This window comes from Postia placenta, assembly GCF_002117355.1.
Source record: "Postia placenta MAD-698-R-SB12 unplaced genomic scaffold POSPLAscaffold_11, whole genome shotgun sequence".
Taxonomy (NCBI): Eukaryota; Fungi; Basidiomycota; class Agaricomycetes; order Polyporales; family Adustoporiaceae; genus Rhodonia; species Rhodonia placenta.
Genome location: NW_020169842.1, coordinates 1,028,358 through 1,046,578, shown reverse-complemented (window position 1 = coordinate 1,046,578; position 18,221 = coordinate 1,028,358). Strand labels below are relative to the sequence as shown.

Genomic DNA, 18,221 nt, shown 5'->3' with positions numbered 1-18,221 from the left:
ATAATGCTTACTTTACGACAGCAAAGGACTACGTATCCAGAGAGCAAGACGGAAATTAACAAATGTACAGCCGAATATATACATATGACAAGTACATGAAATAGCAAAATCCTCAAGGACGATAGATACGCGCAGATCGAACGACGCCAAAATCAAACAACGATTGAAACGATACACCTGTGAACAGCGTCAGTCAGTTTGCTACAGGACGCACAGGGAGACGCACCATGATTCGCGTTCACCATGTATACGACATCTTGCGAGGGCAGCTTCCACTTGACGTCATATCCAGTATAAGGGTATACAGCTCTGTCCTTATCTTCTCACATTGTACCTGCAATCCCCTCGTTTGGGAATCCGACGCTTATATCGCGAGAGGCTGCGCTAATAACCGCGTTCATATTAGAGATGATGTCAACTCCAGAGAACCGAGAATTATCGTAGCAAATCAGGTTGGACTCTTCATCGTCATCTTCTTGCGGGAGCTAAGAAGATTGGCAAGTCTTTCCTCGACCATATCATGCGCAGAGGGCCCTTGCTCGCAGCCATCTGCTAGACCAAAGATCAAACCGTACACTGCGTTCGCGACGTGGATGGGTGCCAGTATGCCTCCATCAATCATCACGACAGACATTGTCATCGAGATAGCATGCTGACATAACGCATGCACAATTAATTCGAGTCCATTCTGCACGCTGTGTGTACAGTCCAAGTAGAAACTGAGGGCGAAAACGCTGCCCTCAAATTTGTGAATACAACGACAACCACTGGCAAAGACCAAATGAAACAAGATTCCACGAGAAAGCTATAGAAACATAGAAGACTGATTGGTATACTGGGAGACAACTGTGGGGTGAATAACGAACATCGCTGTCATCGAGCGCATACGGGTCATGAGGCGTCATGTCTGGAGTGGTTGGATCACCGGGCCCCAGAAGGCCTCGACGGCATCTGTCCGACACTCATGCGGACCTGCTTCTCCGTCGAGACGCGCGACTCCACAGCATACATCTTCAACATCTCCGAGTCTGACGGCGACGGCAGAGGGTGCTTGTCCGATTCGAGGACGTCGACCATTTCATGCGATTCAACGTCGATGAATACTTGCTGTCCGCCCTGTGCGAAAAATCCGGTGGTCAGCGAATCAGTCAAAACACCCGTTTCGCAGGAAATAGTCACCGCCTGCTGCATCACACTGACCCGCTTGCCGATCTCGCTCTTCATGCTGAGGCCGTTGATATTGCCGTGGCTCATCTCGCTAATGCCCGTGCTTGCACCGACATTACCGTACTTCCACCCAGCGCGAGAGTTCAAGCTAGACATCAGGGAGTTTGTGTACAATTTGGACAGTGGAAGATTGAAGATGAGGTGCAATCCGGACGGCTGACATAAAAACGTCGTCAACATCGTCTGTTCCTCGAACAAAAACGGCAGGGCATACTGTAGCGAGGAAAAGGATCAAATCGATGGTAGCGCACAACGCCGTAATCAAGCCGGTCTGGACAGTTACTGTTCACGCATGTCAGTCAGTGTACCAACACAATCCGCACGGACTGACACCTGATGATCCTATTGACAATATCATCGGTCTGCGAAAATCCAGTCTTGTGTTTCCTCTATCAGTATGCTATTAGTGGACGTGTTGTACCAAATGAAAGGAATCCTAGACGTACAAGGTGCCAGACAAGAGCCGCTGTGATAGAAGAGTCCGCCACGGCAGAGAACGCCAGCCAGATGATGACAATCACCTCGAATCTCTGGAAGTGAACGAACTCTGGAATCATGCCCACAGCGATGGCCGTGCCAACGCCGCCGCCTATTGTTGATGTAGAATTGTTAGAAATCAACCAAGAATAACTAATGTAGAGACGTACACCATTGAAACAGAGAGCAGAACATGACGAACAGGACGGCCGGGATACTATTGGTAAGAACCTTGACACGCCACGCAAAGAACATTTGAACGAAAAGCGCAATGAATGCCTGTATAGTAGTTCAGATTAGGACTTGACTGCAAACATAGCGATCAGAGGTGCTTACTGTCATAGCCGGATCTATAGTAGGAAACATTGATCATGAATGTCAACGTCGACACAACTTGGGCTTAACGTACCCGTTGCAAAAACTACGGGCGTAGGTCAGTCGTCTGATGGCATATGGAAAGATCGCGCTTACCCCATGACGCATAGTCAAGACCAATGGGGTTATCTGTAGAATATGTAGCGTCGCATCCTAGTCTCTAGAATCTGTTAGGCCTACCGAATCCGTCCACAAGTGCGACATAAACGAAGGCAATGTCGAACGCGCAGTTGAGTGTATCGCAGAGGAAGAGAGTTCCGACCTAAAGAATGCGATGATGAGACGATCTTGCATACGGAGGGTTGTCACCTACGAAAAGTTTCATCCATAATTTGTCCCTGTCATGGTAGTGATAAGACGCAACGCGGGAAGACTGTTGCACGACGACATACTTCTTATAGACGGTGAAGTACAAAAATGTTTGGGTGATCATAATGCCGTACAACACGATGTTGAGGACACAGCCAACAAAGATGGGGCCATAACTATAGCGCTACAGTCAAGACCAGCGCGAGAAGGAAGAGCAGGCAGCGCACGTTACCGCCGCAGGAGAACCCATGTTGAAAATGGTGTCACCGGGCGGAGTGATGGCGCAGAAGTGTGATGACGGTAATGTTCACGAGATATGTGTGCTAGCAGAGGATGTACCGCGCGCCGGAGGGGGGTCGCAGGAGGAGTATCGCAGAGGGTGTCACCTGGAGGGAAGGAGGGCGGCGGGACGAAGACAACGAGGGTCGGGTACTGGCTTATATAGGTGCGGTGTCCCAGTCGACATCGCAGCGAAGACGGGACTAGGTGAAGGAAACGTCAACGGCTTGCGTTTGACAGACAGCGAGCTTGGACTCCTCCTCCTTCCGCATCCGGCAGGCACCTTGACATATCCAGCCCGCTGTGATCGAGGAAACCCGCCATCAGTGAAGTCAATGGTTGCTTTGTACGGCCTGAGCAATTGAAACGCACTGTTATCACCAAGTTTTGGGCTTGAATATTGAATATTGAATATTGAATGTCGGCATCAGTCGCACCATCCTGGCGGCACTCGACACTTGAGGCTTCAATGATGCGCCATCGGATAGCTCCTTGAGGGGCGTACCGTAATAGATGGTTCTAGGGAGCCACCTCCGTAATGCTTGGTGCAATTGCTATTGGATAGCGTGCATACCTCACCGGATACGCATTCTGGAAGAGATGGACCCTGCTTCCCCACAATATTCATCACGCTTACAGCCCAAAAAGTGGATATGGTATCAGCCCGAGAATGATGCCCCCGACTCATCGACATCAAGCACGCCGAATGAAGCAGAATCCTTGACATCATCAACCGCGGCGTTGATTGGTATGCACACACTTCATGTGCTACCGACGGTCGCCAGCCACAGGCACCCTCCCGCGTCGTGCCACGCACATAAGCGAACAGTGTCTTCGGAAGGAATGTAGATCATAGATTTGCGCTGGCCAGGTCGAAGACTGCGGCTCCGCAACAGGAGCGCCTGCGCGAGCATGACTTCGGCGCGTTCAGTTGTGCCAGTCCATTACAGTGCCAGTGTCAACAGTGCAAATCTTGTCGGGAGCCTGCTACAGAAGCTATAGCGCGAGATGCGGCGTCTTCTGCGCAGACTTCCGATATCCACCTCCAACTTACATCCTGAGAAGAGAAGAGGCATCCTGGCGCTTACGTGTGATCAACACTCTATGGAAGAAATTCAGATATCCCGTTTAGTCTGTCTGGTGCGCTATAGGTTCGTGGAACGCTAATTTAACAATGAGTTAGATCAGGGCCTCAGGAGTCTCCTCAGGGTAGATATAGACGCACGGACGATGCTTCAGGCTCGCGAGACACTCTGAGCTTGTGAGCGGTGAAGACGTATTCTCTTCGCGTAACCGGCGACTTGGAGATTTGCCTCGTCGATAGAACAAACTAGATCTACCGCCATAACTTGTAAGCGGGATTTCCAACTTTCTCAGGGAATTCGAGGGAGACTCGACGCGTCGATCTCGAAGTATGTCCAGGCTGCCGAAGAGAAGCAACGAGGGCGGCAGGGCTCGGACGGATGTCTACCCTGTTGTGCAACATGTTCAACAAGCTATGGCCAGCGGCTCCGTACGCGGCCGGTCCACGGAATCTGTATGAGAATAAGATAGACAGTGACACCAATACAACGACAATGCGGGATGAAACGAGAACACGGTACCGATCCCACCGCACCCAGGCTCCTACTCCTCCATCTCCTCGTCCTCCGCGCCCTCTCCCTCTCCTGATGGCGCGTCCCCGCCCTCGAGCTCCTCCTCGTCGATCTTCACGCCCTCCACCTGCACGACCTCCCCGCTCGCGGCCTCCCACCTGGCACGCAGCCCGAGGCGGAAGCGCACCATGCGCAAACCGACGAGCTTCAGCAGCTGCGCCTGCTCCGGAGAGATCGCCTTACCGCGCTCGCACACCGTGTGCGGCGCCGTGAGCGTCGGCACGCCGCGCACCATGCTCGTGCGCAGCCCGAGCTTGCGCAGCTGCGGCTCCTCGTTGTGCGGGAACGGCTCCGGCGGCTCCGAATGCTGCTGCATGACCGGCCCCGTGGGCAGCACGACCGTGCGCGGCGCGGCGTTCCCCGTGCGTGCAAAGTCCGGCTGCGAAAAGTCCTCGAACCAGGCAATCACCTCGGCGGGCGGCGTGTCGGTGAAGAATAGCCCCACTTGGCCTTTTATTTGCTATCGAGTTGGGGTGTAAGATGCATGGCCTAAGTAGTATGATAAAAAGAGCGCACTTTTGCGAGCTTATGCAGTCCTAAGCGGTGCTCCTCCTCTGGCGTCATGCCCAACGCTTTCGCCATGACAGCCCCTCGTCCAAAAAACATCCGTGCTGAGCTACGTCGGGAGCCGTGATCGACATTAAGCTGTGAGCAGAAGCCGACAACAAGACGCACTCTTTCCACAACTTCCGCACCGTCTTGAGATGCGCATTCCGCATGTTTCCCACCTCAAATAGCCAGCAATATTGCCATTTGTCGGAGTTTTCTTGCACCTCCTTAAGCAACGCATTCTTTTGTTCCCGTGTCTTCTTGGCGACTTTTGTAAGAGAGACGACCTTCGACCGTTTTGATTTCGGCATGTTTTTGTATTGTCCGAGTCGGAATCGGGGTGGTAGAGATGAAGCAGCTTTTTCTGCTATAGACTGGCAGACGGACGGACGGACGACAAGCGCCCTTTCTCCCGATCAAAATTTGCTTTAGCCGATCTCGATCGTCCCGGCGCTTCAGCACCTTTCTCAAATCCTCATCTCGGGCTTAGATTCTACTTGAAGTTAATTAACCCTCTCTTACTTTCTCTGCAGCATGGGTGCACAGGCGAACGTCTCTCAGGCCTCTATTTCCAGCCTTGAGGCTACCCTTTTGAATACCTCGGGGATCGTGCCCCTCCACAACCGATTCAGGGCACTGTTCACGCTCAAGGCTCTCAAAAATGAGGATGCGATCAGGATCATCTCGAAAGGTACGTACGAAGAGCGTTCACAGGATAACCGCTGAACGTTTTGTGATATAGCTTTCTTGGACGACAGTGCGCTCCTGAAGCATGAGCTTGCGTACTGTCTTGGACAGATGAAGAACACCGCCGCACTCCCTGTCCTCGAGTCTGTGCTCGCAAATGAGCAGGAAGACCCCATGGTACGGCATGAGGTGCGTCTTATGCACATAGCTTCGCTCCCGTGGGTTAGTGTATCTTACATGCTACTCCATTTCAGGCTGCCGAAGCTATGGGCGCCATCTCCGCCCCCTCTTCCCTCCCCGTCCTCCACAGGTACCTCTCCGACCCGGAGCGCAGCGTGCGCGAGACGTGCGAGATTGCAATAGCCAAGATCGACTGGGACAACTCGGAAGAGGGCCGGAAACACTCGCAGACCATTGCATCCTCATCAGACCAGTACGTGCAGTCCTCCTTCGGCATCTGCGGACTATCACCGACCTCACGCTCAATAGGATCTACACCTCCATCGACCCCGCACCGCCGTCCTCGCGCCTCCTATCCGGTATGGCAGCCCCGGAAGACACCTCCGACGCGAGCATCGCCACCCTCCGCACAACCCTCCTCGATTCTTCCCGCCCCCTCTTCGAGCGCTACCGCGCGATGTTCGCCCTGCGGAACATCGGCACGCCTGCCGCCGTTGATGCGCTAGCTGCTGGTTTTGCTGACGACAGTGCATTATTCAAGTGCGTATCTTACGCTGCCCATCTCACAAGGGAAATGCGAAGACGACCAAATATGGCAGATCGCATGCCATGTTTGGTGGGATTCGCATTTTACAAGCATCTGTTTTCTTTCGCACACGGATCAATAAACAATTATTTGCAATGTTGCGCTCCCATATCTCATCGTCAAGCTAATCAACTTGATGTCGCATAGGCACGAGATCGCTTTCGTCTTCGGACAACTCCTTTCTACACATTCAGTGCCCGCTCTGGTCGCAGTCCTCGAGGATACACAAGAGTCGGACATGGTCCGTCACGAGGCAGCCGAAGCCCTAGGAGGGATCGCCACGCCCGAGGTTCTCCCTCACCTCAAAGAGTGGATGCAACGCCCGGATGCACCTCGGGTAGTCCGTGAGAGCTGCCAGGTCGCGATTGATATGTGGGAGGTACGTGTTAATTCGATCTCACACACGTACGCACTTGCCCGCTAACATCTATTCTTGGGACAGTATGAGAACTCGAGCGAATTCCAGTACGCAAACGGGTTGGGCGATACATCCATTGGCGTCACTGCAGTGGGAGCATGAACTTGTATGGTTTGGTGTATTTTTCATTGCTGGAACTGCCCGCTGTATCGTCATCTTCATCCGTCATTTTCATGTTGTAGCATATCTCAAAAACTCAAGGAGTCTTATTATTCCACTGATTGACACAACTCGGCTGACGATCATAACCGACACATGATACAGATACACACAATCATAGGTGGTACAACTCCACGACTCATGCGGCCGCCTCTACTCTCTGTCGAAAACGAGGCAGCGGATCTCGATCGACTCGCGGTGCGGCGCCTCCGGTGGGCTCGTCTCATCGAGGAACGCGGAGTGGGGAGTCAACCGCGCCTTGTCAACCTCCGAGTCGTAGCACTTGATCAACGTCACCTCTTCCGGCGTCTGGTTCGACAGGTAGTACCACTGGTGCTTCGGGTTATAGCGCACGCTGAAAGTGCTGCCCTCGCGGTGCGGGTAGATGAAGCGCACGGGCACGAGGTCGTGCGTCTCGTCGAGGAAACGCCAGTCGGACACCGCGAGCGGCTTGTGGGCGACGGGGTGGTGGATGGGCCGCCAGACGTTGATGATGCGCACGCGGCCCTGCAGGAGGCGCTCCGCCTCGTCGCCGAGGTGGTAGTGCACACGCTTCACGGACGCGTCGTACGTCTGGTCAATGTGCACACTTTCCTGGATGACACGCGTCTCACTTAGTACTCGCAACGAGGCTGACAGGGAGCGGACTTACCACCGGCCCGCGCCTGTCAGGACTGCCGTCTACGCCAGCGACGGGCTTGCGTCTGCGAACTCGATCAGCTCGCGCCCACCTCCGAGTCTTGCCCCACATATCGGCTTACCTGATGGTGTGGTCGAAGATGAAGACACGCTTCGCGCCCACCTCCTTCTTCAGGAGCTCCTCGACCTCCTTGTAGTACACGTCCGTGATGCGCTTCTCATCGTCGAACTCCTTCTCCACGCTGACGTGCTTCACATACTGGAAGCCCGTGGTGTCAATCGAGAAGTCAGCCTCGCGTCCGCGAGCATCGTGCACGACAACAGGGTGCGGTTCCCTGCCGATATTATTGGTCGGGACACCCTCGGGCGGGGATTGCACATATTGGTACGGCGCTTCCTCGCCGATGGGGGAGTAGTAGTTCAGCGTCGTCGGAACGTCATGCGGCTGGAGGACTGCAGCGGTAGCCATTGTTTAAATGTACTGATGTAAGTGGTGCGAATGTTTAGCCAGAGAACTGACTGTGCAGGATTGTCGCGCTGCCCTTTTATACGTCGCCAAAGTCCTAGAAGGTCGGGGAGCGCAGCTCGGGGAGTTTGTCAGCATAAGATCAGTCAGCAGCTTTATAGTGTTGTCGCCATCGAATGTCCCGGGGAGGACATTGACCATCCCCAGAACGGCCGGCGGTCTGTGCGAAATGTCGGATATGCATGTCGTGCTATCGAAGTCTGGTGACGCAACCTGACCTATCATCAATATCTTGACACTTACGTGAGTCTTTTCTGACGCTCGACTTACTGCTCAGCACTTGACGCAATGCTGCATCTAATATTGCGGGCAGGATTTCCACAGAGGCCGACCTATGCCAACTGCCGGTAGAATGGCATTTGTCACCTGTGGCAAAGTATGGCGGATTTTGAGTGGAGTTTCACTCAACTGTGGACGCGGTGACACTGCCTTGTGATAACGTCACAGTTTTGCAGCGATAATGGGCCATATGATTCCAAATATGGCTGGCTAAACCCCAGGTTAGGGTCCAAGAGATACCCAGAATGGGGACTACAGCGCTCTATATACCATATGAGGAAGTACGTTTACCACCTGTCATCCAATTCCTGCCTGGCCGGCGGAAATACCTGGCAGTGGTAAACTTCTGTCAACACCAGCTGCAGTACCAAACTTCAATTCCCTGCGGACTCAGCTGGTTAGTACTCCAAGCCATTCCATGCCGGCGATTGCGTCAGACCTCGGAGCGCTCAGATTATAAAGGATAGATCATTCTCGCCTTTCCCGATCAAAGCCAATTCAAAATCAATATTGAGTCCCCTGAGGCTCCAATCATAACGGCGAATAATCAATGATTCTCGAATCGTCAGCGTTACCATTTACTTCTCAGGTCTACAGCATCGACAGTTGGATATGCGATACCACGGCCCCAGGCTTCAACCACGGTTCAAGGGGATGGTCCTGCTCCTACAGCTTTCTCTAGGCTCCGACCAGTATTAAGTAAACAGAAGTGCAATGTGGGTGATGATAGGCATTGGACAATACATCAACCGGTCATGCCATACTACCCGTGCAATATTCAGGGCACAAGCACTCTCGCACATTGGTTTGTTCAATATCCCACATCAAAAATCAATTGATACACAGCAAGGGTCGTGGCATACAACGCAGAATCCTGAAGTCTCTGCAGCGATATTTACAGTTCTGCTGTACAGGCTCTACTCTGCGTCGAAGACTAGACAGCGGACCTCAATTGACTCCCTCTGGGGTGCTTCAGGAGGGCTAGTGGAGTCAGGGAACGCAGAGTGCGGCGTCAACCGCGCCCTGTTGACCTCCGAGTCGTAGCACTTGATCAGCGTCACCTCCTCCGGTGTCTGGTTCGACAGGTAGTACCACTGGTGCTTCGGGTTATAGCGCACGCCGAATGTGCTACCCTCGCGATGCGGGTAGATGTGTCGAACCGGGACAAGATCGTGCGTTTCGTCGAGGAAGCGCCAATCGGACACGGCGAGTGGCTTGTGGGCGACGGGGTGCTGAATGGGCCGCCAGACGTTGATGATGCGGACGCGACCGTTTAGAAGGCGCTCCGCCTCGTCACCGAGATGGTAGTGGACGCGTTTGATCGATGCGTCGTACGTCTGATCAATATGCACACGCTCCTACACAGAAGTCGTGAGACGGGGCTCCCCACGCTCGGCGAAACAAGTAGGACTTACCACTGGGCCCCGCTCGCCTGGAACGCTGCGACCGTTATCGACAGCCTTGCGCCTGATCATAACGTAAGTCCACTGATCCTCTCCTGCAAACGATCACTACTCACCTAATAGTGTGGTCAAAGATGAAGACGCGCTTGGCACCGGTCTCCTTCTTTAAGATATCCTCTACCTCCTTGTAATAGACATCTTGAATGCGCTCCTCGTCGACGAACTCCTTCTCTGCGCTGATGTGCTTCACGTATTGGAAGCCGGACGTGTCGATCGAGAACTCTGACTCCCGGCCGCGTGCATCATGAATGACAACAGGGTGGGGGTCCGCGCCGACGTTGTTCTTCGGGACACCTTCCGGAGGGTCATAGACATACTGGTATGGCGCATCGTCGTCAAGAGCAGCAAAATAGTTCAATGTGGTCGGAATGTCGTGAGGAGTAAGCACAGAAGCTGTAGCCATGGTGTGCGAAAGAATCAATGTCGAGGAATGATTTATCTACGCAACGTTCCTGCCAGCTTTATATGAATCCTTTCTCGATGGATCCAAGAATGGGAGCCTCTATGTCAGCATGGTGGCTTGGTCAGCGGCGGCAAATGTCATGTCAGCCATTCAAGCCCGAGATTAGTGGGTCACTATCCAGAACGGCCGGCGAGGCCAATGTGACTTCTCAGCGCGAATGTCGTGATTCAACGACCCTGTGACGCAATAGTGTGGGGTCCCTTCAATACGAATACATGGAAGTAAAGCGTCAGCTTGTATGCGTCTTACCATGACTATGAGACCACGCCGCACTTAAATCTAGACCGAGCTGTCTTGCAGACACAGATGTTCCGCATCAAAGCATACGTATACCATCAGCAAGATTCGATCGCCACTTTGTCGCATTGCTGAACGCGACTGAATTACTTCGCAGCACTTTCATGAGAAAGACATATCAACACATTCTGTTCGCCGCTCTGGCTGGATCGAGGCGAAGCTCATCATAAAGTAGCATTACTGATTACTGTGGGTAGTCGACAGACCCCCCAAGTCGGCAGTCACGTAAAAGTAACACATCCATCACGACCCATTCACGCGTGATATTTCAAGGTCCGCTCGGCCAACGCTTAAGGATTCTTTGAGCAGGTAGCTCGAAGCATACAATGATGTCGCCAACGTGATCGGAAAATCAGACTCCGACACAAGCTGTTACAACCGAGGCATACACCAGCGTGACAACAACTTGAGCTGGTCCTCAGGAAGGGACTCCAGAACTACTGCACCGTTCAAGCTGGAAATGAAAGCAGGCATACGAAAACCTATGTCTATACAAAAGCACGAAGGTAATCGAGTACTGTGGAGGGAGATACTATGAAATTGCCGACTTGAGGGGTCTGCCGACTACCCAGGGAGGCACAGTATGGGTACAGACTTGCCAAGTTCCCAAGTGCTTGCCATGCAGTATCGCAAGGAATCACTGTATAACTACTTCCCGACCAGATAATACCAACTATAGCTCCAAAGATCATGAACTCCTGACAAAGATCTTCTCAGAAGTGGAAGTGGAAGGGTGGTCGTGCAGTTGGCTTCGCGCCTGACGTCGACCGCACCTGCGCCGCCAACCTCGTCGGGCTCGCCGTCGCTGTCGTAATATAGCTCTCCCACGCCGCAATAGTCGCTGACGGGAACGTATACGTCGACTGCGTTGCGCCAGACCCGACGTAGATCCCGGATTGCCCTGGCAGCACATCCTGCGCAAGCGAAGAGACTTCGCCTCCGACTACGGAGACTTGACCTTTGGAACCGCTCACGAGACCGGTGGTGTTGCTGCCCAGGACGAACTCCCGAAGGAAGGTGTATGCCTGTGAGGAGAAGAGTGAGCCAAGTTGGATGTAGGTGTGTGGCAAACGACACTGACGTTAGCAGGCTGTTGTTGGGGGACGAGGTGTCCCGCGCCTTTGAAGAGAATGTATGTCCAGTTGCGCTCCTGGTGAACAATCCCCGCAAAGCTGCCATCATCAGCATACCAGGGTGTCGCCGGCTTCCTCGTAAAGCCCTGGATACCACCGAATGTGGTATTCTACAGTGTGATGAGAGCTGAGCATTGACATCATGTACCGCACACCATCACTAACCTGGATGACAACTAACGGCGCACACACTAAGTCAGGTGAGGTGTAGCAGACGAATCAGTCTTACGAACCTTCTGTGCCGCGGTGAGTGATGAGCGAGTCATCGTTTCCTGAATATAGGACGATAGAAAGACCCGCGCGGATGCGTTTGTTGCAAGCTCAGTGAAGAATGTCATGGGCCTGACAGTTGCTCGATAGATGCCTATGGAGCTCCCGAGGAAACTCAACTTACTCGACACCTGTGAGAGACGGTCAGGGCCTTACTTATGTCAACACAGCACGTGGTGGGTACTCACTCGGATCATTGTAGTCATTATCCGCACCGCCTGGGGATGCACAATTAGGTTTTATGGAACAGAAAGACAGGATGTGCTCCATACCGAGGAACAGATAGTAGTCCATCTCGTCAGTCCATTGTTTGCTCGTAGGCGCATGCAGCGCTGCGACAGTCTGGGCATCTATGAACACTCTGTCAGGCTCCTTGGGTAGTAACAGGGCCCCAGCAAGGAACACACCGTTAAAAAAGTAATTGCCATCCAGCGGAATCTTCGGATCGAGCGCATCCGGGAGATCATACACCTGCAGCACCGATGAGTAACACATCACCCGCATGCAAGCCGAACAAAGCCCACATCGATCCCAGCGAAGCTTCCGCTGACACCTACACCACTGGAAATTAGTACATGATGCGCCAAACGGAACGACTGACTCACTCCACGGATACGTGAAGTTCAACGCATACTCGATCATCGCGTCGTATAAAAAGCACCCATACCACGGGTCGATCGTGCCGTTCGCGCGCCCCGCCAAGTCCCGCTTCATGATCTCCCGGCGCTACAGGTTCGCACGGCCTCGCGCGTGCACGCTTTCATCACCATAGTGCCGCCGACCCTCCTGCAGGAGTTCGCGCTTGGACACCATCGCTTTGCTTTTCTGCTTACTCGCGAAGTACACCTGCGATGCGCGGCCAGGCGCGGTGGGGTATACGAGTTGGAGGTCTGGCAAGTGGCCATCCTGTGGGTACGTCAAATTGAGGTCGTAGCCGCAGAGGTGTGTTCTGTATAGGATAGGAGGATACATATGAATATGAGTCCGGTGGAGACAGTCAGAGAGCGCGAAGGACATACTGTTCCACGAACCACTGAAAGACTTCCGGGTCGTAACCAATAAGCTGGGGGTATGTCTGTATAACAGTTGTCTGCAGGGGCAATAACGAGCAGTTGTTGGCAACCTGGTGATTGGACATACGGTTGGAAGGTGCCGGACAACAGCATCTGAGCCAACAGTACCATTGCCGATCACGATCTTCGCTAGATTCACTGGAGGGTTAGAAAGGCCGAAATATGCCTTCGTGATGTAAGGCTACACAAGATTGTCAGCTTACGTCTCCGCAAACTACAAGATAACCCACTATGTATGTACCAGCATAGCTCTCGCCGGTCAAATAGAGAGGTCGTGTTGCGAGACTGGGAAACACCTTGACCAGATTTTCCAAGAAGCCCATCTGAGGTTGCAACGACTCTGTCAATTCCGGACACCTACGCTTCTCGATGTGCACTTACAAAGTCGGTCCCCACTTGATCCTCATCGTAGACTTGCATGCATTGCCCATCAGACTGATAAACATGCATACAAATGATGCATCTTACCAAACCCTGTCTCATCGGCTGTGGACCAACCAGTTCCTCTAAAATGAACTTGTGAGCCTCATGAGGTATAAGCACCGAGCGTAGCGTACACAGGCTGGTCTATCCAAAAACAGTCAGCTAGGTTGCTGAAGCTGTAGTTGTTTTCGTATGCGGAGAAATCTGGATTGAGGTGTATGGGCCCGTTCTCGTACAATAGGCCAGCAATACTTGACGCTCCCGGACTAGCGCGCAAGTCAGTTCACTGTGTTGAGAATGAGTTGGCAGATATACCCTCCATTCAGCCATATTCCCCAAGGCTCGTCGCTTTCTCCAGCTGTGGCGGTCAGCGAGCCATTTTCTCTCTCGAAGGCCCAAAAGAACAGGGTGTCATTCGGATGGCCTTGCCGATTTACAGGAATGTTTCCCGCAAAGCTGCGTCCGAGGTCCCAGGTGACGTTGGGTAGTGGCTCTGTCACTTCGAAATGTGTAACGTTGACTACTTTAGCACACTGCCATTGAAATACTACTACTTGAACTCACAGTTCTGCCAAGCTGGTCCATATTCTACATCCGGCATGCCAGGGTACGCCTGTGGCCAGCTGCTGGATATTTGGCCATTCACGATCGGTACGACGGATGACGCCACGAGGGCGAGCAGTGGTAGCGGCAGCATTGTCGTATATCAGGACGGGGATTATTGCCTGTGCTGTGATGCCGCGTCCTGGACTATTTACCATGAGCGGTGTGATCCCGGTTACCAGGAAGCAGATGGACTGCACTCACATGAACGTAGGAAGTAATAGAGCTGCGTCCAGCAGCGGCCCAGACTTGCATGCAGCGCTGACCACTGCTCGGATTGGGATTGTTCCTGCCAATCGTGGAATTGTAGACATGCAAGGACTATAAACATGATGCTGAGTAGTGACAATAGACATTCCAAATCAACAGGACGGTTCAGCGCCCACTCTGCTGCCGAGCGGCATAGCGAGGGGCTGAGTCGAAGTTTACGCTCGACGCTGTTAGAACAGGCCAGGCCACCAAGTTACATATACTTATACACAGCTGTCGCGCGATCTGGATCGGGCGGCTGTCAAATGTGCATTGACATCACCGGATCAGGCAGGGATCAAGAAAGGACTGACATGTATTGAGACTTACTCTCAATGCCTAATCGCGACGAGGGTGTGATGAGCAGGGGTGACACGAGGAGGCGTGGGACATGAACATGAGTTTGGAGGGGCGCGGGTGTGCTCTATTCGCGCTCAGGCCCGCCCCTTGCGGGGACAGCCTCAAGGCAACACTAGGCTACTACAAGACACAGAAACTCGTAAGAAAGAAGGAGACGGAATCGAAGGTGGAGACTGTCCATGTGTAAGGGAGGTGGGAGGGAAAGAAAATGTGAGACCGTACTGTGAGCAACGCTGCAAGCGATGCGTGAGACGGCTGAAGTCTCCCGCACGCTCGCGGCGAGTATATATACAAAACGAGAGCTAAGCGAGGAACTATGAGCCGGGAAACGAGGTGACAACAAAGAGATGTGGATCGCGGGTTGTGGCGACAAAGAAATGTGGATCGCGCTGTACGCGAAGCCGCATCAAAGCGTAGTGGTCAAATGCCAATGGCTTTGATGGGATCGTGATCGTCCGTCGACGCATTGACCCAATGCATTCCCACAACCCCCGAATGCACTGCTCTCTACTGAGCAAGGGCAAGAAGCGTTGGACAATGTACTTTGTGGCTTCCCCTTGTCACACTCGTGCCTTTCAAACACCTGCCTAATCCCGGAAGACGTAATGCATGTATGCCCCGATGTGATTCGATGTCTCGCCAGCACGTAGTAGATCTGTGGTAAGAGAACATACTGCAATCACAACGGACAATGAGTTACATATGTAATCTTGCACAATGCGAACACATCAACATAGGTAGAGAGTATTCGCGCGGCGCCAACGTCCACGCTCCCTTGCCTCCACATGAAGCATATATAAGAAAGGGCCCAGCGTCACGCACAGCAACACCACTAACGCCAGCGTAAAACAGTCCATTGCCTCCATCTACAATAGAGCATGCGTGCGGTCAACGTGATGGTTCAAAATGTTTGTGAACGACATGTACTCACCGACGTCAGCAGGGCGGTCAGTTTCGTCCTTACACTCCTGTTGCTAATGTCGGGCGCTTTGGAGATGGTAGGTGGTGTTACTTGCGGCTGCGCTTTGTCTGTTACTCGTTTCTGCGGCGCAAGACCATCACTCTCGATCCGACTTGTCGCCGACAGCAGCTCCTCTAGGAGCTTGACGCATACGCGGGTACTGGTGGCGATCTCTTCGATTCGCGCTCGCTCCTCCCGTGTGTCAGAGACTTCGTTCTCGAGTTGCGATATGCGGGAGATCTTCTCCGCGTTCTCGGCGCGGAGGGCTGCGAGCTTTCCCGAGAAGTCTTGCATGCGTGCGAGAAGATCGTCGACCTGCGATGACTTCTCTGCGAGCCGCATCTCCGCATCGACATTCGCTGCCTTCGTGATTTCCGTCTCATCCGCACTCGCGGCCAAACTAGCGTCGTGCTCCTGTCGTACCGATGACAGTATCTCTTCCAGAGCGGATATGCGGGAGACGGCTTCTCGTAGCTGTTGAGAGCTCAAGCCACTGATAGAGCTGGCTGTGTCGTACGCAGCCTTCATAGCGTCGCGCTCTGCGGCGACCTCCACTAGTGACTCCTCATACTCCGCTCGAAGGCTTGTAGTGCTCTGGACCTGCGACTGCAGGATGGCAATGACCGCGTCCTGAGCAGCGAATGCGTCTTTCATATACTCGAGCTGCAGAAACTGTTAGGATGAGCCAGGCACCATCGGTCACAGCGGCGTACCTCACGGCAGACTTCCTGGAACGCCAGCTCCTTACTGTCTCTGTACGATTGCAGTTCCTCCAGACGGCGCTTCGCGTCCTCAAGCTCATTCTGAGTCCCTTCGCGCTCTCTCGTCGCGGTTTCCAGAGCAGTCTTCGCATCGCGGACCTCAGTCTGTGCCTCGTTCAACTCGGAAGACAAGCGATCGCGCTCGCTTTCAAGGTCAGAAACCGCGACGGTCTTAGCACGAAGAGATTTGCGTGCTTCATCAAGCTTCGTTCAAGTGAGTACATCATCTCGGCCTCCAGTATGGGAACTGACCTCGCTCTTGACGAAACTTGGATTCAGCGGGTCAGAATCTACGGATGTCCTGGTATTTCAATATCATATCATAACAAGGGGGACGTACACGATGCTCACCGAAGCTCGAGAAGGAGCTGCTGCTTGGTTTCTTGGTCAGGGACGCACCAATGCTTGTGCGCTTCTTGACAAACGACATCTAGCCGGTGATATGAGCTGGTGAGCGGACTACGCGAGAATGTCTTTGAGCCGAGGAGGAGGATGTGGTGTGTATACACGAGATTACCTTCGCGAAGCGGCATTTGTACCCTTAGCGGGCCGCATCCAGCATGTAAGTCATACTGCCTGAACTCAATCTCGTGCAGTGCCGCCATGTGTCCTGCGAAATCGAGGGTGGGCTGCATATCGCAGCAGGTCATGTACAGCATTGATAGTGAGAGCAATCTCGGCAACTGCACGATACAATGAGGTTGCCTCATGTCATCAATCCCAGTTCATGAGTAAATTCTCAGCGGTAGGGGCCCCATCTGACCCCGTCTGGGGCGGAGAAGTGAACCAGCCGAGATGAAGACCATGCCGCATACCCATCGGTCTTGTCATCAAACGTGACATGACTACCTGTTCGCTCTTCCCCGCTGGCTGTGGTACATACAGTGGTCAGCGACTCGATGAACACGCAGATCACCGAAAAGAATCGTCCGCAATTAGATGCGGTACGTATATTTATCGAGAAGAGCTCGCACACAACGCGTACGATGTTTAATCTGTGGTGATATCCCGGAATCTGTACGGTGAGGCGAGTAAGTGCGAAGTGACGAAGGAGTTGCCTTGAACGGTAAGCTGGCTCATTCCGGCGCTTACGGCAGACCTGGATTGTCTACTTTAGCGCTTATTAATGGTTTCAACTTCGAGTACGAGTCCAAGCTCTAATCTGAAGGTTCGCTATCAGTTCTGGAGTTCGCAGTCATAGGACACCAACTTGTAAGGATCTCTTGAGCGGCAGCTCGCTTCCGCAAAATACTGGGATCACCCGGCGGCGACACGTTCGCGGCGTCGTCCTGCCACTGGGAGCACTTCCGTCAGGTTGGACATGCCGATCGCACCAGGTAAGTACGTCTAGAGTCTGTCCACGCATATAGCGTCGTCTGGTCCTGCTGTATGACCGCGATGCACAGCCAGGCACGAACTACTGATCATTTTGATTCTGGCGAAGGTCTTGCTCTGCTCGATACTTCTGTGCCTCATGTCTGCAGGATGTCTTGATATGTACCGACCGTACCACGCATGCTCCTGTGACATTAACTCCATGCCCTATGCATGCTTTCTTCAGCACATGAATAAGATTTGGAAGAGTCGATATCGACCACTGGCAGGAGCGAGCTGACAGTGTCCGACTGCTGTACACCGGATCAATCACCGAAAACACAGCTCGTCGCTAGGAACGTCGGTCTGGAGATATCTTCTCTCAGTCACTTGTGGGTCTATACGCCTCTTCATGATATGAACTCTAAAATCTACCGAGAACGCCAATGGGCCGGAGGCCGTCATACACGCCAATGCCTGGCTGAGCTCCAGAAACATGTCGAGCC

General features: G+C 53.1%; 6 protein-coding genes across 6 annotated transcripts; 1 reads left to right on the top strand and 5 right to left on the bottom strand.

The window, feature by feature from the left end:
* Nucleotides 1-448: 448 nt before the first annotated feature.
* On the bottom strand, nt 449-2,638 carry POSPLADRAFT_1149860 (hypothetical protein; the record flags this gene model as incomplete). The annotated part of the gene is made up of 11 exons (XM_024486355.1): nt 449-652; nt 973-1,116; nt 1,201-1,440; nt 1,674-1,816; nt 1,875-1,983; nt 2,041-2,054; nt 2,114-2,125; nt 2,176-2,208; nt 2,260-2,341; nt 2,393-2,564; nt 2,616-2,638. The coding sequence occupies 11 exons, from the start codon at nt 2,636-2,638 to the stop codon at nt 449-451; spliced, it is 1,176 nt and encodes a 391-aa protein (XP_024336755.1).
* A 1,670-nt stretch (nt 2,639-4,308) lies between these two features.
* POSPLADRAFT_1077997 (hypothetical protein) lies at nt 4,309-5,182 on the bottom strand (the record flags this gene model as incomplete). The annotated part of the gene is made up of 3 exons (XM_024482960.1): nt 4,309-4,782; nt 4,839-4,938; nt 4,998-5,182. Coding segments are annotated over 3 exons (759 nt in total), but the record flags the coding sequence as incomplete, so codon positions are not given.
* Nucleotides 5,183-5,373: 191 nt separating this feature from the next.
* POSPLADRAFT_1067005 (hypothetical protein) lies at nt 5,374-6,956 on the top strand. Its single transcript, XM_024482133.1, has 6 exons — nt 5,374-5,562; nt 5,614-5,747; nt 5,813-5,991; nt 6,048-6,278; nt 6,472-6,703; nt 6,767-6,956. Exons 1-6 carry the CDS (start codon nt 5,406-5,408, stop codon nt 6,842-6,844), a joined length of 1,011 nt encoding a protein of 336 aa, XP_024336753.1. The 5' UTR covers nt 5,374-5,405; the 3' UTR covers nt 6,845-6,956.
* A 98-nt stretch (nt 6,957-7,054) lies between these two features.
* Nucleotides 7,055-10,211, bottom strand: POSPLADRAFT_1048409 (hypothetical protein; the record flags this gene model as incomplete). Its single annotated transcript, XM_024479506.1, has 4 exons — nt 7,055-7,315; nt 9,551-9,703; nt 9,761-9,812; nt 9,865-10,211. The coding sequence occupies 4 exons, from the start codon at nt 10,209-10,211 to the stop codon at nt 7,055-7,057; spliced, it is 813 nt and encodes a 270-aa protein (XP_024336752.1).
* Nucleotides 10,212-11,281: 1,070 nt separating this feature from the next.
* On the bottom strand, nt 11,282-14,164 carry POSPLADRAFT_1048408 (hypothetical protein; the record flags this gene model as incomplete). The annotated part of the gene is made up of 14 exons (XM_024479505.1): nt 11,282-11,593; nt 11,650-11,811; nt 11,935-12,043; nt 12,252-12,442; nt 12,569-12,697; nt 12,728-12,920; nt 12,991-13,061; nt 13,112-13,225; nt 13,275-13,367; nt 13,426-13,457; nt 13,513-13,550; nt 13,602-13,696; nt 13,947-13,987; nt 14,032-14,164. The coding sequence occupies 14 exons, from the start codon at nt 14,162-14,164 to the stop codon at nt 11,282-11,284; spliced, it is 1,713 nt and encodes a 570-aa protein (XP_024336751.1).
* Nucleotides 14,165-15,407: 1,243 nt separating this feature from the next.
* Nucleotides 15,408-16,831, bottom strand: POSPLADRAFT_1048407 (hypothetical protein; the record flags this gene model as incomplete). The annotated part of the gene is made up of 5 exons (XM_024479504.1): nt 15,408-15,545; nt 15,611-16,303; nt 16,354-16,605; nt 16,654-16,691; nt 16,801-16,831. The coding sequence occupies 5 exons, from the start codon at nt 16,829-16,831 to the stop codon at nt 15,408-15,410; spliced, it is 1,152 nt and encodes a 383-aa protein (XP_024336750.1).
* Nucleotides 16,832-18,221: the final 1,390 nt, after the last annotated feature.

Bases quoted from the DNA above. Each gene is read 5' to 3' on its own strand.
- POSPLADRAFT_1067005 (XM_024482133.1), top strand. From the start codon at position 5,406: ATGGGTGCACAGGCGAACGTCTCTCAGGCCTCTATTTCCAGCCTTGAG. The intron at 5,992-6,047 runs GTACGTGCAGTC...CACGCTCAATAG, and splicing joins ATTGCATCCTCATCAGACCA to GATCTACACCTCCATCGACC. The intron at 6,279-6,471 runs GTGCGTATCTTA...GATGTCGCATAG, and splicing joins GACGACAGTGCATTATTCAA to GCACGAGATCGCTTTCGTCT.